The 23,942-nt window shown below is 48.2% G+C and overlaps 1 protein-coding gene and 1 long non-coding RNA gene across 3 annotated transcripts in view; one reads left to right on the top strand and one right to left on the bottom strand.

Moving 5' to 3' along the window:
- The window catches only part of LOC308584213, a 264,753-nt gene that overhangs the window by 44,530 nt on the left and 196,281 nt on the right, over positions 1–23,942 (bottom strand). The gene's annotated exons all lie outside the window — the stretch shown is intronic.
- Positions 1–23,942, top strand: part of SRF (serum response factor) — a 73,426-nt gene that overhangs the window by 35,754 nt on the left and 13,730 nt on the right. The window contains exons 3-4 of one of the 2 annotated variants that reach the window (XM_081188631.1): positions 13,204–13,465; positions 13,972–14,154. In XM_081188631.1, the coding sequence (XP_081044757.1) occupies positions 13,204–13,465; positions 13,972–14,154 (445 nt within the window). The remainder of the gene's footprint in view (positions 1–13,203; positions 13,466–13,971; positions 14,155–23,942) is intronic. The other variant, XM_081188632.1, reaches the window with a different exon arrangement.

The following is a 23,942-nucleotide window of genomic DNA, read 5'->3' as shown; positions in this document are numbered from 1 at the left end:
CAGCGGGAGGCCCCATTAGCTAAAGTGGTACCTCAGGTTAAGAACAGTTTCAGGTTAAGAACAGACCTCTAGAATGAAATAAGTTCTTAACCCGAGGTACCACTGTATTAGAGTCAGTTTGTGGCCACTGCTATCGGAGTTCCCTCAACAATGCAGTAAAAGAAGTTTCGGTTCCTGGTTTCCCTTTTAAAGAAAACGGGAGAACAGTACTGCAAAGTCTGGAGAAGTGGATAGGTTGCCTTCCCCAGCTTTTGATGCCTTGGTCTATGATTCACACTGGCTGGGGCTCATCAGAGGTTTAGGCAATATGATAAGAGCATCAGAATCGCCTGCTGATATGGCCAGTGGTCCATCTTAGCCCAGCATCCTGTTCTCACAGCGGCCAGACAGATGCCTGTGGGAAACCTGCAAACAGGACCCGAACTCCAACAGCATTCTCTGTGCCCCGTGGTTTCCAGCGACTGACATTCAGAAGCATTACTTCCTCCGCCTTTGATCCCAGACACGTAGTGGGTCCCGATCCACCAGTTGAAGACTATATAGGGCAGCCTTTTTCAGTCTTGGGTCCCAGGTGTTGTTGGACTACAACTCCCATCATCCCTAGCTAGCCGGTCCAGTGATTCGGGATGATGGGAGTTGTAGTCCAGCAATATCTTGGGGACCCAAGGCTGACAAAGGCTGCTCTATAGGGTAATACCGCTCAGCACTTAGAATCATAAAATGGTAGCATTTATTTGTACATAATTGTACAGTTGGAAGGGATACCCAAGGGTCATCTATTCCAACTCCCTGCAATGCAGGAATCTTTTTGCTCAATGTTGGACGTGAACACACAACTCTGAGGTTAAGCGTTTATCAATTGAACTATCCCAGGATTTGACTCAATTTGCTTAAAAGAGTTGGAAAGTTGTATGCTCTTAGGACAGGGGCAGAATGGTTAGTGTGGAGAAGTCCATTTTATTTTTTAAAAGGTTTCTAGTCCCTGTGACTACAAAGATAAATTGTGTTAGCAATTTCTGTGGATGTGTTAGGAAAAACTAGGAAGGCGGCTGCATAAGATTTTCAGTGAATTGGGGTGGATCTTTGCTGTTCTTGCCCCTCCTGTTGTTGGCAAAACCAGAAAAAATGATTGGGGGTGTGAGAGATCATGCAAAGCTGCTTGGTTTGCATGATTTATCAGGCATGGCACAGAATTCACATTGCCTGTGCGCACAGTTTAAATCCCTGGTAATTGATGATCTTGTATAGCAAGTCTGAAACCTTTGTTCTAACCCTGCGTTATCCCCCAGCAAGAACTGTGAGTACAGTTTCTCCTAAGCGCTTCAGGTCTCGTTCAGCAAGCCTGGCTCATTTCCTCGCTCACTCGCATCTCCTGTTCTTAAATTAAATAGAGCCTTTTTATTCCCCCCTCGCCCAGCATGTTCTTCTGGATGAACAAATGATTTCGCATCGCCTGTTTAGTTCCAGAAGCTAGTCTGTCATACCCTGGGGTCCCCAAATGATGTTAGACTGAAAGTCTCGTCATATCTGACCATTGGGCTTGCTGGCTGAGGATGATGGGGATTGTAGTCCCAACAACATCTAGGGATCTAAGACTGGGAAAGGCCCCTTCTGAACTGTGCTTGTGGGGGTTGGTGGGATTAGCATATCTGTTACATGCAAGCTTAAAAGGGTGCTAAAAGCCAGCATGGTTAAATAAAACATGGCGGATAAAGTGTGAGCCCTGAATCAGGTGGAACCAGCTTTAGATCCCTACGTAGCTATAAAAAAAAAGCTTACGTGGTGTGACCTTAGAACGTCCATTTTCATTTTTCTCAGCCTGTCCTACCTAACAGATGTGCTGTGACAACAAAACGAGAGAACCTCGCAAGTGTGTCACCCTGAGCTGCTGGGTGGAAGTGTAAGGTAGAATGTAATAAAGCGGGCATAAGCAAACTCGGCCCTCCAGATGTTTTGGGACTACAGCTCCCATCATCCCTGGCCACTGGTCCTGTTAGCTAGGGATGGTGGGAGTTGTAGTTCCAAAACATCTGGAGGGCTGAGTTTGCCTATGCCTGTAATAAAGGAATAAATGAAATGAAACAACAGTGGTGGTGTTTAAAGGAGCTGAGAACTGCGTCCAAAGAACTGCAGGGTGCTAAACAGCGGAAGCTTAAACCAGCTGGATTTGTCAATTACAGAGGCTCCTGCAAATGGTCTCCATTGGAGTGTTCAGCACACGCCTTGCAAAGTCTTTGAGGTCTGTCTAGTAACAGTTAAGGAGCAGCAGCCTTAGGTTTGAATTTGGGGTTGCACTGCAAACTTGGAACTCCGCTGAAAGATCTCCCAAGTGCACATTTCTCCCCAGCCTGACTTGGCAGCTGATGCTGCAGAAGCTGCGGGTGCCTGCTGGATACTTGCAGACGGTCTGCTAGGAACAACATTCATTTTAGTCTCTTTTGTTTGTTTTCTTGCCCTCCTTACACAAGTTAAGTAAGGCCAAGGCATGTGTGGAGCCCTCTTTACCTGGGGTTGGGGGAACTTCAGAGGCTAGATGCAGAGTTCCTAAACTTGTGGCCCCTCCAGATGTTGTGTTGGACTTCAGCTCCCATCATCCTCAGCCAGTTTAGCCAATGGCCATGGATGATGGGCGTTGTAGTACCAGTCTCTCTCAGGATCCAAAAAAGGCTGGTCAAGAGAGAGGGCTGACTTTCTCCATTCTGTGCTGTTTTCTAGTTTTCTTTTGGCAGGGAACTTTCTACATGGCAAAGGGTTTAAAAATGGTGTCCACCCCCTGGGGTCCGAGGTGATAGAGGCCATGCTATTGCCTATTCCTATTGCAAGTCTAGATGGGACCTTAGATTAGAAGTGGGGAACCTGTGGCTATGTTGCTAGACTATAACTCCCCTTGTCCCTGCCTCTTGGCCCCCTCTTGGTGGGGACTGAGGGGAGTGAATTCCAACAACATGTATCTCACTCCAGCCTTAAATACAGACCCACTTCCCTCTGTTGCCTCCTAGCGACTGGCACTCAGTGGTCTTTCGGTTGTAAGTCGCTTTGGGTTGCCCTGGGCAAGATAAAGCAATAAATTTAATAACTAATAGTTTCGTCTAAATGCTTCTTTGTATTAATGCAAACCTTGGGATTTCCCCAAGCCAGCTGACGACTCCATCTTGGGTGTATATGGTGCTATTTTGGCTGCACAAGTGTCAGCACTCACAGCCTGAACATCGGACATTGAGGGTATGGTGATGATCAGAGGCGGTGTACTCTGAGGATCTTTAACATTTATTTACTCTCAGCGTGTAAGGGAATTTAGTGTGCCTGTTAAACTGTGCAGACTTAGTTTTGTTCCCCAATACTAGGACAGGCATGTTCCTGAACAACTTAGTTCAGAGGTAGAGAGTAGGGCTGGGTGATACCTGGTTTTCAACATCATGATATATCACCAGCTAAACATTGCGATAGACTGATATATCGCAATGTCTGAAATAAGGATGGAGCTATGTGGAGGCATTGGCAGGCGTCACGGTTTCCCCCACATTGTGATTTTTGCATAACACACACACACACAAACAAACACACACACAAACCTCATGATTTGCAATATATTGCCAGGTCAAAATGTGTGAAACCAATCTCACAATATGGACCACAAACGGGTTTTGGATGATATATTGATAGACTGTACAGTGGTACCTCAGGTTAAGAACTTAATTCGTTCTGGATGTCCGTTCTTAACCTGAAACTGTTCTTAACCTGAGGTACCACTTTAGCTAATGGGGCCTCCCGCTGCCACCATGCGATTTCTGTTCTCATCCTGAAGCAAAGTTCTTAACCCGAGGTAATATTTCTGGGTTAGCAGAGTCTGTAACCTAAAGCGTCTGTAACCTGAGGTACCACTGTATAGTCCAGCCCTAGTAAGGAACTTAGGGCCAACCAGAGGTCAGGCATTTAGGGGTGTTTATGAACAATGTCCTGGCCTGGTTCCTACTGTACCCGAAACCCCTTAATTTGCCCAGCGGTTTGTGGTGTTGTGCTTCTGTGCTTCACAGGCAGTATTAAGGGCCCTTTCTGGTCAGAGGCCTTTAACTGATTAGGGCTTGGTAGTGACTTGAACATATCTAATTGGCACAGCCAACGAGAAGCTGGGTCTTCATCCTGCAGGGTTTCAGGGTGAGACATTACTTATGAGGTGTTCTATAAGTCTCAGCCCTGGACCTCCGCATCCCAACGGCGCTATCCTCATGTGCAGTAATAGAGCTGAGGCTATGAGGTGGCTCATTCTCAGGGAGGGCTAGGCCTCTTTTGCATTGTCCTGTGGTGTTGTGAGGTGGTGTCCTCGGTTGCTATGCCTTTGCCTGCCCTGCTGACCCCCCTCCTAAGCACGCGAGGCTGCTAGTAGTTGTCTGGGTCTCTTCACGTGGCACTCGTCCCCTGACAAACGGAACAGCTGTGGGGCCGCTCCGTTGGAGCAAGGGGCTGGAATGTCCCGTGGCAGGTGTGAGAGAGGGGCCGATTCCCCTAAGGCTGCAGGGCGCGGTCTTGTGCCAGCCTGTCGCCTCGCTGCTATCCTGCCTTATCCAATTCTCCTTCGGGTAGTGATAAAGCGGGATATCAAATCCAAACTCTTCTTCTTCTTCTTCTTCCCCTTTTCTCAACCTGTGCAACCTGTTGTCACGTTTTGGCATGTTGGGAACTACCAGATCTTTTCCCTAAAGGTGCATGGCACGCTTGTGCGGACTGACGAATGGTTCAGAAGGAAATGTTCACAAGCAGAGGGCGTTAAAACAGCCGCTGGTTAGTAAGCATGCTTTAGGAGTCAGACTGTGTGTCCATGCAGTTCAGTATTGCCTGCACTGGCTGGCAGCGCCTCTCCAGGGGTTTCAGACAAGGGGGCTCTCCCACCCCTAGCTGGTGAGGCCAGGGATCGCACCTGGGACTTCTCCCACACTAGAGCATGAGCTCTGAGCCACGATCCTACGGGTGACAGCTATAAAATGCAAAGGGGTCAAAGCTCTCATGCACAATTTCTCTTCCCCCTGTGCGCTTCCCTCTTGAGCATTTTGTTTGCACCTCTTCCTTTGATGTCCTCTCACTCAATCGCGGGGGCATCAGCAGTGGAACTTCATGCTGAGACATGTGGGTGGTTTTTTTCTTTCTCTCTGGGGCTAACCCCGTCACAGCGGCACCCTCTAAAGCTGCATCAAATGGTATCTGATCTAATGCAGCTGCCCTGCGGACGGTGCCAGGAAACGCCTGGTGCTCCATGTTGCTGGTGCAACTTTTGAAGTCTTTTAACTCTCATGCCCTGGTTCATATATGCATGCGCCATCTAAACTCTGTTGAGGCCCCAATGTGCCCCTGAGAGTCAATGTGTGGTGTAAGAGCCATTTAAAAGTTTCACAGCGGTTACATGGGTAAGCGCTCCTCACCAGCTTCAAGGGTTGTGATGCTTAAAGCATCCCTTAGTTATACTTGATTGGCAGGTCTGTTTTACTGCCAGTCCTGTTCCCCCAACATCATTAGCTTTCCACGTGGTTCCTCATTTTGCAGGCAAGTGAGTGTCCCGACTCAGTTCCACATTCTCATCTCAGTCCTCCCACTCAGACCAATCCCTCCAGGATGCTTCCACAATCGTAATTCAGGCTTTCCCAAACTTGGTCCACCAGCTGTTTCGGACTACAATTCCCATCATCCCTAGCTAGCAGGACCAGTGGTCAGGGATGATGGGAACTGTAGTCCAGAAACAGCTGGAGAGCCGCATTTGGGAAACCTTGGATCTGTTGTTGTAAGGCGGTTTTCCTGTGTCCCACATTATAACCTGCAGCTTCATATAGAGAAGTTGCAGCGTTCATGCAGCTTGTACTTGTATTTGGCATTTTTGATGTGCATTTTATAAAACGATGATGTTTCTCTATTAAACCTCTCTGCATAAAATGGGCTCATTTTTGTTTATTCACTACATTTATATCTTTCTTTTTCTCCATTGTTTTTAAGGCAGCGTAGAGTTCTCCATCCATTTAATTTTTTTTATTATGATTGTTAATTTACTAATCGCCTTCTTTTACACAGTTGTCTCAAGGCTATGTACAAAGAAAACCCTGGGGGTGAGTGGGGAGGAAACCCAGCAGTTAAATACTGTCGGTTCATTTAAAACCAAAACAATACAAAATGGACACTGGGGGTGGGGTGGGGAAAAGGTGAAGGGACATGATAGAGGTGTTTGGTGCAGAGAAAACGGAGAAAGAGATTTTTCTCCCTCTCTTATAGTACAGTGGATGCTTGGGTTGCAAATGTGATCCGTGCGGGATGCACGTTCATAATCCGCAGCGTTCGCAACCCGCTTCTGCGCATGCGCAAAGCGCAATTTAGCGCTTCTGCACATGCACAACTGCCGAAACCCGGAAGTAACCCATTCTGGTACTTCCGGGTTTCGGCGATCCACAACCTGAAAAGACACAACCTGAAGCGGCTGTAACCCGAGGTATGACTGTACCAGAACCTGGGGCCATCGAACAAACCTGGACAGGTAAAAGAAGATAACTCCTTCACAGAGTATGTGAAATTCCTTCCCACAAGATGTAGTGATGACCCACCAACCTTGGATGCCTTTAAAAGGGGTTTGGGGAAAAGAAGCTGCTGTTTAAGTGTGAAAGGAGAACGGGAGAAGAAACGACAAGAGATGAGTAGAAATATACATGGGGTGAGAAGGGGGGAAATACAGAGCACTTGCCCACTCAGAGCCTCCAGATCAAAAATCTTTTGGACAACTTCCTGGAGAAGGCTGTCAGATAGCTTATAGCCATGATGGCTGTGCTCTTGCCTCCACAGCTGGAGGCAGAAATGCTTCTGGCTACTGGTTGCTAGAAACCACTAGAGAGGAGAATGCTGTTGTGCACTTGCCCTTTTTGTGGGTTTCCCACAGTGTGGTGTAGTGGTTAAGAGCGGTGGACTCGTAATCTGATGAACCGGGTTCGTGTCTCCGCTCCTCCACATGCAGCTGCTGGGTGACCTTGGGCCAGTCACACTTCTCTGAAGTCTCTCAGCCCCACTCACCTCACAGAGTGTTTGTTGTGGGGGAGGAAGGGAAAGGAGAATGTTAGCCGCTTGGAGACTCCTTAAAGGGTAGTGAAAGGTGGGATATCAAGTCCAAACTCTTCTTCTTCATCATCTTCATCTGGTGAGAACAGGATGTTGGGCAAGATGGGTGACTGGCCTGATCCAGCAGGATCTTCTTAGGTTTTGTCCACTCACCCTTTTTTGCAGTCACTTCCACGCTTGCACACACCCATCTTAACCCAGATTATCTGTTTCTGCTATGTGCGTGTTTGTTTGTTTTGAGTTCCATGGAAAAGGTAGATCTGGATTAAATGGGAAAATAATACGAGACTGAATTTTGAGCATAACAACATGCGGCCACTTCTCAAAACTTCCTTGCATGAGCGGCAGCGAGTCCACAATAAGGTGCCATTTGAACATGCTCACAGTTGTTTTTTCAAGACCGTCTCTTCTCCACCCCCTATCCTTCCTCCCCAGTGTCCCAGCCTGCCTGCCTCATCCAGAAACGTTAAAGTGAAAAAGTGAGAGGAGTTTGCACAAAAGCAGGTTTTCAACCAAACTCCATCGTAACCAACTGACTTTGAATACAGTGCTTAGGCATTGCATTTTTATGCCACCTTTTCTCCAAGGAGCTCTGGGTAATATACAGGATTGCCCCCCCCCTTTCATTTAATCCCTGGAACAACCCTATAGTAAGCTGAGAGGCAGTGATTGGTCACCCAGTGAGCTTCACGGCCGAGTAGGGATTCAAACCCTCTCCCAGGTCCTAGTCTGATGCTCTAAACCACTACACCACAGAGGTAAGATATCTGATGTATTTTGCACAAACGAGCAAGGTTTTCAGAGTTAATTAGTTAAAGGCCCTTTCGGCTAAAGCAGAAACAATGTCCTCATTTGCACCAAAATGCTAAGCTTAGCATCCCTGCAATTTTCCAGAGAGGAGATTGCAGATCCCTTGCTCTTCCCCAGCCATTCTGCTGCAGTGCTGGGTGCACAGAACCAAGTCCGTGGTTTAGCTCTCTCCCCAAATCACTGTCTGTGATTTACAGTTTGAGGTCTGTGGGAGAGCATCTTAATTCTATGATGTGGCCTACCCATACAACCGTTAGCGTGCAAAGGAAGCACGACATCCCAATAAGAGTCTCATGAAAGTCTTGCTTCAAACACCGGGATCCCTGACTTCTGTGTGTGTACATGTTTTCTTTTCCATGTTTGCTGCAGAAATGCTCTGCAGACAGCTGTACTGGCCCTAAAACCGGTCTTGTAGCTGCCTTGCACCCTTGGGGAAGAAATGCATTCAGCACCCGCTCTTAACTGTGTGATGTGTCCAGTAGCCCTTTAGTCATTATGCACCATGGGTGGTTATCTTATTACCTCTGTAGCTCAGGGGCAGAGCATCAGAGACAGAAGGTCCCTTGATTAATCTCCCAGCATCTCCAGTAGGGCTGGGAGACGTTCTTGTCTACACTGACTGGCAGCTGCTTTCCAGGAACTCAGACAATATTGAGCTAGGTGGACAACTGGCCTGACTCTGTGTAAGGAAGTTTCCAATATTCCTATGTTTTGCCAGGAGAAGTGGATAGGGAAGGATGCGGATTTGCCTGAACTGGTGAGGCCAGTGATCTGCTGTGATGGGTTATAGCAACTTTGCACATACTAGGTTGTCAAGAGGATGCTCCAGACATCATGTAAACATACCCATGGACAAGCATTAAAATAAAGCCTCTTCCAGCCTTGCAAATAAGCCTATAGAAAATAAATAAAGTTCGTTAGTTAGTTACTAGGCCACTTACACTCATTTGTTAGCAATATCTGTTCTTGAAAGTGAGTGACAGACATACATTCATATCCCATCTTTCTTCTGTCTAGGAAACCCATGTGGTTCCCATGTGGTCTCCCATCCAGGCACAGACCAGATCCAGACCTGCTTAGCTTTAGCAAAGTGGTAGCTTCATGTACCCTCAGACCAGAACCACCATGTTTGTAAGCTTCCCTATCCTGGTGGTTGGAGATGGTGTCTGCCTGCATCACCTGTGGCCCTCCAGATCTTGCTAGGGCTACAACCTCTGCCATCTCTGACCATTGGCCACAGTGGCTGGGGCTGGTGGGAGCTTGAGTCCCACAGCATCTGGGGAACCATAGATGCCCCACTGCTGCAGCACAAGTCGGCCACGGTGTCATCTGCCAAACCCATATGAAAGGGCAGTCTTTGCATGATCGGCAGGTGACTCAGAGACCCATTGGCTTCCCAGCCAATGGATTTAAAAAATGGGGTTAAGATTAGTTAGTGGTTAAGACCAGGGAAAACTGAGTTCAAATCCCTGCTCGGTCTTGAAGCACACTTGGTAAGCTTGGGCCAGTGGCTCTTCTGGGCATAGCCTACCTCACAGGATTGTTGTGAAGATAAAAAGGGGAGGGAATAGCCATTGTACAGAGCCCCGAGCTCTGGGCTTAAAAATATTGTATAAGGGTGGGCTTAAAAATATTGTAAATGAAATCATAGTTATTCGGAGAACTGATGCCGCGGGGTTGTTGCTGCCCCCTAGTTTTTGTAGATTTGGTCTGTGAGAGATTCAGGCCACTTGTTCATGTTGCCCCCCACATCACCCCCCCCCCCGCAAATAAGCACAGTGTTAAGTGTGTTTGTGCAGAATAGCAACCTGCTCCTGCCCTTTCCCCATGGCAGGCAATTGCCCTCCCTCTTGTGGTGGGTGGCATTTTGGGGTGGGTGGGGGGGTGAGTAACAGCTCTCCCCCTTCTCTAGTGGAAAGGAGGTTGCAGCTGAGATAATGGAAAGTTAATTTGCCGGGCTATGTACCATTATCACATGCTCATCCTAATTCCATCTACCCAGATCTCGGTGCCAGGACTGGAAAGGAATTGGGGGCTGGCGTCTGCTGGGCAGCCCTCCCCACCTCTTCTCTCCCCTTCCTCCCCCCCCCCTTCTCCTCCACACTCCCTCCATGCAGCAGGGAAGGGTGATCAGGATTGGCTGCCTCTGTCCAAAATGGGCTGCCTTTCCTTTTTTAGATGTTAGTCGAGCTGTGAATTCCTTGATTTTGGCAGAGTGTCAGGTCAGGAGCCTGGAGGAGCACATGGGAGCTCCAGACCCGCCAATCTGCATGGGGTGGGCAGAGCACAGACATCACACAAAACCCATTAACCCTTTCCTGGGCGTGGAAGGTGCAGGCATGCTGACCCGCAGGGAACAAGAGCAGACTATTCCCAAGGGTTAGTTTCCACCATTCCAGTTAAGCAGTCTTTAAAGGTCAAGAACTTTATATACGTATTTCTCTCTCTCTTTTAAATTAAAAACAAACAAACCCAGTTCCCGGCATTCTGTCACATTTTAGCATGACCAAGAATCCAAGCCAGAATGTTGACGCAAGAAGGCTAAGATTCTCAATGGCTAGAGTCTCCCAGGGAGTAGTAAGATCTCACTTATCACCAAATGTTTGCCGTTTGCTCAAGACGTGGAACAGTGAGATGCAGTGATTCTCCCTACGCGCTGCTGCTATTCCGCTGATACGGGAGTCAAATGGATTTTACTTCAGCTAAGCATGTTTTCTTGGGAGTAGGAGACCATTTTGTGGCATAAGACGGCAACATGCTTTGAAACATACCATCTGCAGCTATGTAAATACCCGTTGGCTGGCTGCCCCCCCCCCAATATAATACAGTGGTACCTCGGGTTACATATGCTTCAGGTTACATACGCTTCAGGTTACAGACTCCGCTAACCCAGAAATATTACCTCGGGTTAAGAACTTTGCTTTAGGATGAGAACAGAAATCATGCTCCGGTGGCATGGCGGCAGCGGGAGGCCCCATTAGCTAAAGAGGTGCTTCAAGTTAAGAACAGTTTCGGGTTAAGAACAGACCTCTGGAACGAATTAAGTACTTAACCCGAGGTACCACTGTATGTTCTTAAAAATAAAAGGAAAGAGAGGTTGCTCTGAGGTACCAGCCCAGGCACTGACACTGAGCCTGTTTGCTGCTTTTTCCATTGTGTGTTACCTTCTGGGTGGCTATTTGGGGTTTCCTTATTCTATGACGTCCAGGACTTCAGCCCTGAGAGACAGCTCTCGTTGTACCACTGACAGTTTTCTTCCGCAAAAACCAGAGTCGAGCGTTAACATGGGTGAGCCTCCACAAGTTTAGTTCCATTTTAAAATAGCGGTAGAGCATCTCTCTTGTTTACAGAAGGTCCCAAGTACAATCCTTTAGCATCTACGGACTGGGAACTTCTCCCATCTGGAACTCTAGAGAGCAAGTGCCAGCCAGTCCTGAGCTCGATGGACCAGTCGTCTGACTCACTTTTCCTACGTTCCTATGTAAGAACTAGGATTTGGCCTAGTGCCCGGAACCAAGTTGTGTTTTGAGCCTGGCAGTGTTCCCATAGGGCTGGCGCTTTGACAGGAAAGGCCCGGCTCCTAGCGGTAGGTAAATATGTATCACCATCAGACGTGTCTGTCTCCCTGCCGTGAGGAGCTTACAATTGCAGGTGGGTGGGGAGCTTAACACGGAGTGGGGACACAACAGGAAAAGAACGGACGTGCAGCCAATGGCAAACAGGAAAACAATGGTTTCTCTTGCATGTGCTTATGCTTCCAAGATTTGAGGGGAGTAAGAAAGGTGGTGTGCTGGCTGCTCTGGGAGGCAATTTCAAGCATCTGGGGCGGCAGGGGAGAAGGACTAGAGTCCTCTCAGGTGTTGAGAGGCTGGAGGAGCGAAATTCAGAGGCAGTGGGGTAGTGGGAATTGTAAAGAGGAGTCAACTCTGTAGAGGGCTGACAAACTTGGGCTGGAAGTGGATACTGTTGGAGGCTGAAGAGGGAGAAGCATGTAATCGGAACTGTGAGGGACTTTGGCAGCAGATGAGCGCTAGACTGATGCAACAGGACCAAGGTGAGAGGACGGCAGACCAGCGTGGAGAAGGGCTGCAGTAGTCTCAACGAGAGATAGCCAGGGCACGGACCAGACCTTTCGTCAAGGGGAAGGAGAGGGAGGGCTGCATTTTTGCAGTGCTGTGATGGGAGAAGCGGCATGACAGTGGCTGCAGGTCAAATGGGGGGAGCAAAGGAATAGATGTGTGTCAAAGATAAAGAAAGGCCATTTAAATAAACATTCACATTACAGTGGTAGCTCGGGTTACATACGCTTCAGGTTACAGACTCCTCTAACCCAGAAATAGTGCTACAGGTTAAGAACTTTGCTTCAGGGTGAGAACAGAAATCGTGCTCCGGCGGCGTGACAGCAGCAGGAGGCCCCATTAGCTAAAGTGGTGCTTCAGGTTAAGAACAGTTTCAGGTTAAGTACGGACCTCTGGAACGAATTAAGTACTTAACCTGAGGTACCACTGTATCAGCATCAAAAAATGTTTAGAAGATAGTGAAATAGGATGGTGTATTTACTTTTATTTTTATTTTTAGTTTTGATGTTGTTATTAATAACTTTTTCTGTTGAGAGATAGCAAAGTGGGTGAAAATAGAAACAAACCAGAAGCGGAAGTTGGGGGAAGTCTTGGAGGAGAGGCAGGGAGGAATATATAGTAAATGTTAAGAAATTGAGATGTATGTAATGAATGAAAAAGAAAAATGAATATTTTCTTTTTAAAAAAAGGATAAAGAAAGGCCTTTTCAACAGGATGGCTGATAACATTATCGATGATCAGGCTTATGCGAGAGGAGGGCCTGGGTAGAAAAATGAGAATTTTGATCTCAGTTTGATGTCCACTGGACATTTCTGTCTCAGTGGATCCAATTTTTTGACTTTGTGCTGGGGTGTGTGTGCGTGTGTGTGTTTGTGTGTCAGAGAGAGAGAGAGAGAGAGAGAGAGAGAGATTGATTGATTCATCGCTTAGCAGAAATACTCAACTGGCCTCTTCCTTGGCTGCAGATTTCTGGCTCATGTCGCAGATCAAAACAAACACCCCACATCCTTCCCTCCTTCCTTCCAGCAGCCCAAAGGTGGCTCCACGTAAATTAGAACAGAGCTGAATGTTTCGACGAAAACATTCAGCCCCGGGGACTGTTCTCTGCCACGTACGGCACTGGGCAGTTTGTACGGCTGGAGCAGCAGGGTTCACACGGAGGTTGGTTGCGGCAATTCTGATTTTTCTGGCGTTGCGCCTGTTCTGAACGTGAGTTGCCCTTCTCTTGCAGGACTCGCTGAAGCCTGCATTCACCGTCACCAACCTGCCAGGGACGACGTCGACCATCCAGACGGCGCCCACCACCTCCACCTCCATGCAGGTCAGCAGCGGCCCCTCGTTCCCCATCACCAACTACCTATCGCCAGTCTCTGCCAGTGTCAGCCCCAACACGGTAACCAGTGCCAACGGGACGGTGCTGAAAACCACGGGAACCAGTGCAGTGGCCTCCGGAGGGCTAATGCAGATACCCACCGGCTTCACCCTCATGTCAGGTCAGTTTCCCTCTTGCCGACTGAGGCACTTTCCTTCTTTTTCCCTGTGGAACCCTCCGGTTTTTAGTCTCAAGCTCCCTCTTTTGCTCCGGAGAGGCTGGAATAGGAATGCTGGAGCTGTGCTCTCTCGAATGTAATTGGTTCAGGAGGGAGAGTGTGGCTTTGAGGCCTAGCTGCGAGGTGAAGCCTGGAAGCCGGTCAGATTCCGTGGCTGCAAATTCGCCACCCCGTGGCTCCTGTGGGGAAGAGGAGAGCTTCTCAAGGACCTCTGCCATGACTGTTCCTCTTTTTGTGTGTGGCACACCTGGTTGTGAGAATTGTAGGGTTCGGAGCTGGGATGTGGAGCCTTCCCTCCTCTTCCTCCCAACAAGGGCCTGTGATAATAGATAATAACAACCGGGAGGAAACTCAGCCTAAGCTAAAAAATTAAATTTAAATTTAAAAAAGCAGGCCGGCCCCTGATTTTTTTAAAGAAGGCTTTATTTTTTTCTCCCTCCTTCCGGCAGGTGCTCCACTCCCTCCCGGGACCCCTACCATTCCTCTCACTCAGTTGCAGCCGCACTCCCTTGCCCTCTGCAGCCAGCAGGGCCAGGCGGCCGCTGCAGCCACACCTGGACAGGTGCAGCAGGCACAGCAGACAGTCTTCCGATTTCCAGCCTCCGCCGGAGGGCAGTTTGTGTCCCTGACAGGTCAGCAGCGCTCACTTCTCCCCTTGCTTGTGGGAGGTGGGTGGAGGGTGCACGCTTTCAGGGAAGCCTCTCCTCCCGTGCCTCAGAAAATATAGGTCCAGTGGGAGCAGGCTGAAGGCTCGTCTAGTCCAGCGTCTGGTTTTCCAGATATGCCAGCGGGAAGCCCACCAGAAAGCAGGATTATGAAGGCAATGGCCTCCTTGATGCAGCTGTTCCCCCCTAGTGGCTGGTGGTATTCAGAGGCGTGGTACTTCTGATCTTGGCGGGGTAGCACATAGCTACCGTGACTGGGCGCCATCAATAGTCTTACCCACCACAAATTTGCTAATCCCCTTTAAAAGCCGTCCAAGTTGGCAGCCATCTCTTATGGCAGGCAATTCTAGAACTGGAGCTATTTGCCATGGGAAGTGCTTCCTTTATCTGTCCCAAACCTCCCAGCATTCAAGCTTCTTTGGTTATTGCTGTTCTTATTTTTATTACAGTTTATTAATTGCCTTCTGAGCCAGTGTTCTCAAGGCTCCAATGTTCTCAAAGCTAATTCAAACTGTTTGGACACAAAAGTCAGGTTGTGTGTAGGAGGCCCTGTTTCAAAGGTACCCATCGCATCCTCCTCTGGACGTTATTTGGACTACAAATCCCATCAGCCCCAGCCGGCGTGGCCAGTAATCAGGGATGATGGGAGTTGTAGTCCAGCAAAGATCAGGGGCACCTCGCTAGCTGTGCCTTCCCTGTTTGAATGTGGGCACTCTACTTCCGCTAGTATGATTATCAGGAAAGCAAAGCTGATGGGGGAGCGTGTTCGCTTGCCTGCCGTGTTGGTCCCCCACTTGATGAATGAAATCTCCTGCCTCCTGAAGCATGGTTATCTCTTGGTACGTTCCTCTGTTGTCACAGTTTCCACTTTTAGGGGCTGCCGCTGCTGTGGTGGCACAGACTCTGCTTTGCACTGTTTCATTATGCAGTTGATTAGTGGCAGGGTGGGGCAAGGGGAGAGACGTCTCCATGGCAACACGGGAGGAGGTAGACAATACCATTGGAGGGAGGGGCTTCTGGCCCCACTGACCTTGGCTGTGATTGATGAAATGGAAAATGGTGAATGCTTACTTAGCGGGGAAGAGGACCTGTGGCAGTTGCTGTGATGGAAAGTAGCATCTTAACTGGAAGTTTGGACCCTGCAAATTGTCTGGGGGAAGACAGGGAGCCGGGAAGCCACCTTGCTGGAATCGTGCTGGAACTCATTTGGACGTCCTTGAGGCCCGTGCAGCTGTAGGAATAATAAACAGCACTTCAGTCTTGATGCAACAAGCCATTAGCAGTAAAACTGTTGTAATGCTCTCAGGCTGGCCAGCTCTTGTCTTATCCTTACAAAGGGCTTGAGTTCCTTAAAAGCCTAAAATCATATGCTGGAATTCTGCTGCAGAACATCCAACTTTCCTCGAGCAAGTTTGCTGGGTTAGTGGTGAGGAGTACGCATATATGTGGCGAGGGAAGGTTTAAGGACGTATTTAAAGGACCTTTCAGATCACTTTGCATGAACAATATGCTGAGCAGTGTATTGAGATTTGAAGATGGCTATCACATCTCCTCTCAGTCTCCCCTTCTCCAGGCTAAACATTCCCAGCTCCTTCAAATGCTCCTCATAAGCCTTGCTTGGGATGATTCCAACTAAAATGTTCCATCAATGCAAGGATTCCTGCTTCCGCAACAGAACTCCTCCCCACCCCATCATGAGCAGCCAGCGCCCTACCCAAATTGCGCTTGTTGTAAACAAAATCTGCCCTTATTCCCTTATGGGGTACACAAGAGCCCTTATAGAGTCCTTTGTAGGTTCTCCATCGGTAGGAGAAAATAACAGGGGCCAACCAGAGAATATTGAGAAGCAAAGCAGCTAGTAAGCCTGATCTTTATTAAACTTTTGCAACAGGGTGCTCCCCCACATGCAGGAGAGAGGAGGAGGACCCAGAACAAAGGTGTGCCCGCCCTTATATAGACATTTTAAATTGCCCACCTTGGAGTCCAAGACCACCCCCCAGATACATCATACCTACATCACAGAAAAGGCTGTCTACAACAGAAATCTGAGTGCGTTGTTTTTACCCTGTCTGCCAGGTTACCTGTTAATGGTCACTTGACTGGCCATCCTTTTGTAATGATAATACTTAATTCCTGAGCCAGGTCACAGGCTCTTGCTATTCACACCTTAAATGTGTCCTTAAGGCAGGATTTGTGAGGACAGAGACAATGGGGAGGCGCATTTTCTTCGAAGTTGTAGAGCAGGGATAGGCAACCTAAGGTTTGGGGGCCGGATGCGACTCAATTGCCTTCTCAACCCAGCCCACAGATGGTCCAGGAATCAGCGTGTTTTACATGAGTAATAATAATAATAATAATAATAATAATAATAATAATAATACCTTTATTGTCATTGTACAACCTGTGCAATGTGTCCTTTTATTTAAAATGCATCTCTGGGTTATTTGTGGGGCATAGGAATCTGTTCATTCCCCCCCCCAATATAGACCCCCCCATGGTCTGAGGGACGGTGGACCGGCCCACGGCTGAAAAAAGTTGCTGACCCCTGTTGTAGAGAAATATCTGAGGTGACTGAAAGAGTCAAAATGGCTTTAGGACTTTTCCTATGGGTTTCAGACATGTGGTTTATATATATATGTGTACATGTTTGCTTAGTACATTTATGAACATTTATTATACATATAAGACCTTAAAAATTTTATTACACTCTAGAGGGTTGGGTGAATCCACAGAACCAGAAATGAGTTCCTGCAGGTTCCTGCTGCAAGAAAAAAAGAAGCCCTGGTTTTTGTTATGTGGGTGTTTTCAATCTGTATGGCTGTTTAAAATGCATGAAAGTAAATAAAGGTAAAGGGACCCCTGACCATTAGGTCCTGTTGTGACCAACTCTGGGGTTGCGGCGCTCATCTTGCTTTACTGGCTGAGGGAGCCGGCGTACAGCTTCCGGGTCATGTGGCCAGCATGACTAAGCCTCTTCTGGCGAACCAGAGCAGCGCACAGAAACACCGTTTACCTTCCCGCCGGAGCGGTACCTATTTATTTACTTGCACTTTGATGTGCTTTCGAACTGCTAGGTTGGCAGGAGCTGGGACCAAGCAACAGGAACTCACCCCGTCGCGGGGATTTGAACTGCCAACCTTCTGACCGGCAAGTCCTAGGCTCTGTGATTTAACCCACAGTGCCACCCATGTCCCATGAACGTAATGGTCGGGCACTAATTGATTTCCTTCTCTGTGTGCCTTTTTGAGGAGGAATGAACCCTAACAATAACACGCATGCACTGCTAGTGATTTGGGGAGGTGGGATTTAGTTCTCGGCTGTGCGTACTCATGGAGGATCAGGCTGTCAGCGAGTCACGATGGCTGTCAAAGACAGTTGCCAAGAACATTCCTGCATTGCAGTGGGTTGGACTAGATGACCCACGGGGTCCCTTCTATGAGCAGGAGAGGGCTATTGCGTTCATATCATCCTTATGGGCTTCCCATAGGCATGTGGCTGGCTGCCGAGAGAACAGAATGCTAGACCAGATAGACCTTTGGTTTTATCCAGTGAGGGCTTTTCTAACGTTCTTACCAAGCATGAGAACTGGGAGGCTGGCAGGACGGGGTAGGTTTCCTTCCTTTCCTTTTGCTGAGTCTTTGGTATGGGAATGCTGATTTGTGGTTGGTGTCTGGGTTTCCTTGCCACTGGTTTGACTGGTGGTTTTCAATAGTCCCACCATTAGAGGCCCGTTAAAGAGGAAGGTCCGTAGCTCAGTGACAAGAGCATCTGCTTTGCATGCAGAAGGTCCTGGGTTCAATCCCCAGCATCTCCGGGTAGGGCTGGTAATGTTTGAAACCCAGGACAGCTGCTGCCTGCCTGTGTGGACAATACTGAGCTATTATTATCATCATCATCATCATCATCATCATCATCATTTGTTAAATGTATATGCCGCCATTCATCAAAAGCTCTCAGGGTGGTCCTACAGAATAAAATACAAGTAAATAATTAAACCAAAACAACAAAACAGTAACACCCCCTTCCCACAGATACATTTAAAAGGCACTAGGATATTAATCAGCCAAAGACTGTCAGTGAACATATTTATTTGCATTGCTTAGTGCTTTAAAACTACTGGTGCAGCCCAGGACGGCAAAACAAGGCCAATATTCCGAAAAGCCTTGTCTAGACTCTGTGAAAGCATTTTGTGGAACTGTAACAACCTTACATGTGGATTGTTTGGACTTTATGAACAGACAGGTGGAATAGACACCATTACACGGATGGACCTTATGCATGAACTGACTAGAGAATGATCTGATCCACTGGGTCTTCTGCTTTGTTCGTTTGTTGAACTTTATGAGTCACTTCTGTTGAAATTAACAGTTTGATACAATGAATAGTATACCTTAATTATCTAAGAACACAGCCAGTTACGTCTTGTGTGATTATTGAATATGTCAGTGAACATAAGGCAGCTTCGGGTATTCCAGGGCAGCGCATGATCATCCCCCTGCTGCAACGCATCACAGGTTAGCTTTTGCCTGTAAGAGTTCAGGTGCCCTGTTGCTTAATTTGGAATCCCAGCTTGCCCATGATTTGTATTTGCTTCTATCTTGCCTTTCTTGGATGTATTTATTTATCTTACTATTTCTGTGGAGATCTGGATACCGCAGGCCCCTGGGCGGCTGTGCCGGGACCCCACTCAACTGCCCCAGTTGCAAAAGCCTTGGAAGAGGCAGAAGGGAGTAGTGGTAGGAGAGAGGAAAAGAGCGAGCCCCAGAGGACGGGGAAGGAGATTCGCCAGGAGTCAGTGGAGAACCTGGGAAGCCTGCAGTCGGGCTTGTCTTCTGCCAGTTGAAGAGAGTGCTTAGCCAGCGGAGAGGGGAAATCTATCTGCTGAGGGAAAAGCAAAAGTATCGTTGGCTGCCTTTAGAGGGCACTCCTGTTTAGCATTAGAATAAGTGGAGGCCTCTGGGCGCAAGCAAAGCCAAACGGGATAAGACAACAGGCCGGGCCTTGTCTGCATTGTATATAGTTAAACCAGTACTGCATCACTTTAAACAGTCATGGCTTCCCCCAAAGAATTCTGGGAAATGCAGTTTAAGGGTTGTTTAGGAAACCTCTGTTCTCCTCATAGAGCTACCAGAGTTCCTTGCAAAGTCAAGTTGATTGTTAACCCACTCTGAGACCTGCCTGAGAGATGTTAGGCGACTCTGATTCTCCTTGTCCCTAAACCAGCAGAGGTATTTTTGCTGTGGCGGTTTTTACAGAATTGTAAACCTTGCCACAGCCAAGAAACCATTGAAGTGGTGTGCCATGAGACAAAATGAGATAAAATATGAAAACAATAGCACTGTTTCTGTTGCTGTATGATTAATATTCCATCAAATCACCAGATCAAACTTCCTTACACAAAAAAAGCTTCTGTAGCTGCCTAAACATCAAGATGACAGGTTCCTGCCTCTGATTTTGGCTTGGAAATGACTGCAGACAGAGTCCTGCTCTTCTGAAAGGTGAAAAAGTGTGTCAGGGCTTGTACTCTGTTTAGGCTGACTGAACAGAGGAGAGTTTACAATTTTGGTTCTGCATTTCAGCTCAGAAGTTGAAAATGATGGGAGCTGTAGTCCTGCAGCATCTGGGAGGCCTCCTTGACCCCACCCCAACCCCCGAGCTCTCCAAACCTTTCACGTTGGTGACACACTTTTTAGATATGCATCATTTCGCAACATGATAATTCAGTCTGACTAGCAAACCGGAGGTTAAAGTCACCCTTTTCCAGCCCCCGGCGGAGCGTGGGGAGTGTTTGCGTGACGCACCTACACACTGCAGCTGGCACACTTAACATGTCGCGACACAACATTTGGAAAATTCTGTCCTATCAAGAAGAAGGGCGAGTGCCGCCACCACTGTACAGTGGTGCCCCGCAAGATGAATGCCTCGCAAGACGGAAAACCCGCTAGACAAAAGGGTTTTCCGTTTTTGAGCTGCTTCGCAAGACGATTTTCCCTATGGGCTTGCTTTGCAAGACGGAAACATCTTGCGAGTGTTCCGATTTTTTCCCGCTCCCCCCCCCTTTTCTAAGCCGCTAATAGCCTTTTAGCCGCTAATCCGCTAATCCTTTAATAGCCGCTAAGCCTTTAATAGCCGCTAAGCCTTTAATAGCGCTAAGCCGCTAATAGGGTTGCTTCGCAAGACGAGAAAACCGCTAGACGAAGAGACTCGCGGAACGGATTAATTTCGTCTTGCGAGGCACCACTGTACCAATGAGACACAGCACAAATGCTCTCCCCAGTCCTGAGAAAACCCCTTAATCCCTCAGAAAAAAAACATTTATGGACAACAGTGGGTTGGATTTTGTTAGCCCCCAATTAGAGGGTGAGTGAGGTCCCTGGTAAGGAGGGCTGGCAATTTAAGATGGTAGAATATGCAGAGTTAGCAGGTCTAGCATGTAGAATAAGAGAGCAAGAAGAACAGGTCTTTAAAGAGGAGTGGAAATTTTTTGTTGAGAATGTGGGAAATAATTGAAAATGCCGGCAAGTACTGAGGTAAATTCAACAGTGCAACATATTTAAAAGGCATGTAAAAATGGGGGGGGGGGGACTAATGCAAGAATATGGGGGGGGGATATGCAGGAATTATGGGATAATTAAAAGAATGTTGGAAGGGGAAGGAGGGAAGTCGTTGAATGTATGGGTATAATGAAAGATTTTATTTTATTCTTTGGTAGGTTTACAAAAAGAAAAGTACACATCAATAAATAAATTTTAGAAAGGAGCAAGGTTAGAAGCAGATGCACAAAGCATTTATTTTTTTAAAGCAATGCTCCTTTTTTCTGCCCTGCACTTGTCTGCACCTCAGGGCCAATGTGTCAGGCAAGATGGGGCCTCTGTGGCGGCATCTCCTCCTCCTTGCCCGCTCTCCAGCAGCCACTACAAGCTGCCCAAGGGAGCAGAGGCAACGGGATGCTCCCTGCCACTGCTGCCCCTTCTCCTTGAGCTTGGCTGTGGCATCACTTGTGGGGGAAATAGAGGCATTCCAGGATCAAATCAGAAGCACTGATTTTCCAGCACTGCCCCTGGAAAATAGGGACACATTTGGAGGGTATGCAGTCTGTAGCCTCCACAGACACACTGGGCCAACTGTTACTGTGCCCGCTCTGCCCCATATATTTGAGTGTTTGCAGAAAATATGTGTTGATGCTCGGCCCACCACGTGGCAGGACGGCCTGCTTCCCTATGTGGTTGGAGCTCTCGTGTGGAAAGGGGTCGGCTTGTTTCTGCCGTGAGACAAGGTTGCAGTTGTGGTTGGAGACGCAGAGCATTTTGCTCGCTTGCGATAGTGCGCCCTGGGGACTGATAACTTAGTCGCTGTAATAGATTGAACTGGGAAAAGGAGAACACCGCCGAGCCGGTTATATCTTCAAAGTGGTGTAATTAATCGGATTAGGCTAATCTGGAGAAGACCACAAGGAAAGAACCTGGCGATTGGGCAGAATAATGGCGTATGAAATTCGGCTCTTGCTGAGGCGATTTATGCAGTCGGCTAGGGTGAGGTCACACCGCTCGGAAACTTGCTTTCGCTTTGGCCCGTAGGAACTCCAGTTTGCATTGCGACACCTTCCGTGGAACTGCCCTCTGATTCTTGGCTGTGTAATCATTTCCTGTGAATTTAGAAGCAGCTACTCTGTGCTTGACAAAACCCTTTGCATGTTTCTCCCACCCCCCAGTCTCCATTCGGTTCAGGCCGTGGACCATTGAGTATGAAGTCAGCCTGCGACTTTGAAGCCAAGTGTCAGTGCAAAAGCAAGTCCTTATTTCTATACAGAATAGTGTGGGCGGGAAAACAACCTCTTTCAGCTCTGGCGGGCAACTTGTGGCAGGCATGTTGCAGCCTTCATTTTACCCTTCTCCCAAGCAAGAAGAGAGAGAGAATGAATGAACGGTGGGAGAAAGAAGGGGTGCCCTGTCCACTTTTTGCTTTGCCCCAACAGCCACAGTGGACACACTGCATCCATACCACGTTCCCCCCTCTCCCTAGCGAAATGCAGCCCCCAGCCTCAAAAAGATTGCTCACGCCCGACTTCCAGCTCTTTCGGTGATATGCTGTCCTATAAAAGCTCCTTTTGTGCTCTCAGACATCTTGTAGGAAGCCTCCTTATGATTTTCTGTTTTTTTAAAAAATAAAATAAAGAAATGGGAGAGAGGATCAGATAGAACAGTTTCTACCTTTCACCTTTCCGTTGAAAGCAGTACTGCTGTCTCTGGAGGCTACTTGCCGATTGGGTAGTGCTGGCATAGGAAGACTGGAGCTGGATGGAAGACTTGGCTTAAAATAGGTTGAAAACACACACACACACGCGCGCACGCAGAGGCATCATGAAGTCCACAAAGCTGAACGATGGAAGACATAGACCTGTATGTCCTTCCCAATGTGCCCGGTTGAAAAGAGCAAATGTCCACACAGGTCATGCTGAAATGACAATAGCCAGCTGAATGCTTTTTCTAGAAATTTTGGGCCGGCCGCCTTTTCCCCTTGGCCTCCCGCTGCTCTGTTTGTGTGCAGAAGAGTTTCAAGTTGCTGTGTAGATCAGCAGAATCTTCTTGGTTAGGGTAGTATGCATAAATATTTCTTAAGATATAAACATCCTGTATACCGCGTGGGGTGGGAGTGCCGACGGGGGGAAATAAGACAAGCTGGAACGTAGCAAATCATTGTATGAGTAGAAACCTGCTCTGTGCCCCCTCTCACTGTTCAACATGGATTGCTTGTGTGTCTGTGTTTTCAGACATTCCTGCCTCCCTGACCTAGGAAGTAGTCCCGCTTGCACAAGGACTTCTGTTTGTGCTGTCAAACTTTCCCTCCTCCTTCTCTCCTCCCTGCGACCCCTACAGATCCACTGCAGAGGGGTAGGGGAGCCCTCAGAACAGATTTGGAGGCACATGGTGGGGAGAGGGGCTGCAGTGGAAGTCCTTGCACAAACAGGATGACAGTTCTTTGTATGTGACACCCCCCCAATACAACACAGGTGTTGCTTTAATCCAGGGCAAAGATGATCTGAGTGCTTTCTTCATAGAAATAATAGAATCACAGAGTTGAAAAGGGATCGCAGGGGGTCATCTAGTCCAACTCCCTGCAATGCAGGAATCTTTTTGCCCCACGTGGGGCTCGAACCCAAGACCCTGAGGTTCAGAGTCCCATGCTCTGCAAACTGAGCTATCCTAGCTGCTTCGTGTTTATTGCATGCGGCCTGTGTGTCATGAGCCCCATGGAAGATTCTTGGCAGGGTGAAGAGGAATGGGATGGAAGTGCTGAGCTCTGATGCATGAGAGGGATGCGTAGTTGTTTCTGAATATCCCCTTCCCCGCCTCCTGATACTGCTGTTTCTGCAGCAACCAGGGAGGCACGTGGGCCTGGACCGGCTGGGTAGAGCTCACCTTTGTCTCCAAGGAGCTGCTGCCAGATGCTCAGGGTCTAACAGACCCAGCTTACTCTCAGGAGTGCGCTGCTTGCTTGCCTAAGCCCATTGCTTGGGACCCCAAATGTGTGAATCACTGGTCCACCCTTCTCTTCAGAAGGAAAGTGTGTGGGGGGGTGTCTAATGCCTTGGCGTGTGCCAGTCTGGACTTCTCCTGTAACTAATTGCTGTAGGTCATGGCATCCTTAAAGGTAAAGGGACCCCTGACCATTAGGTCCAGTCGTGGCCGGCTCTGGGGTTGTGGCGCTCATCTCGCTTTATTGGCCGAGGGAGCCAGTGTACAGCTTCCGGGTCA

This window comes from Podarcis bocagei (assembly GCF_964188305.1).
Source record: "Podarcis bocagei genome assembly, chromosome: 3".
Classification (NCBI taxonomy): domain Eukaryota; kingdom Metazoa; phylum Chordata; class Lepidosauria; order Squamata; family Lacertidae; genus Podarcis; species Podarcis bocagei.
This window is presented reverse-complemented; position numbering and strand designations above follow the sequence as displayed.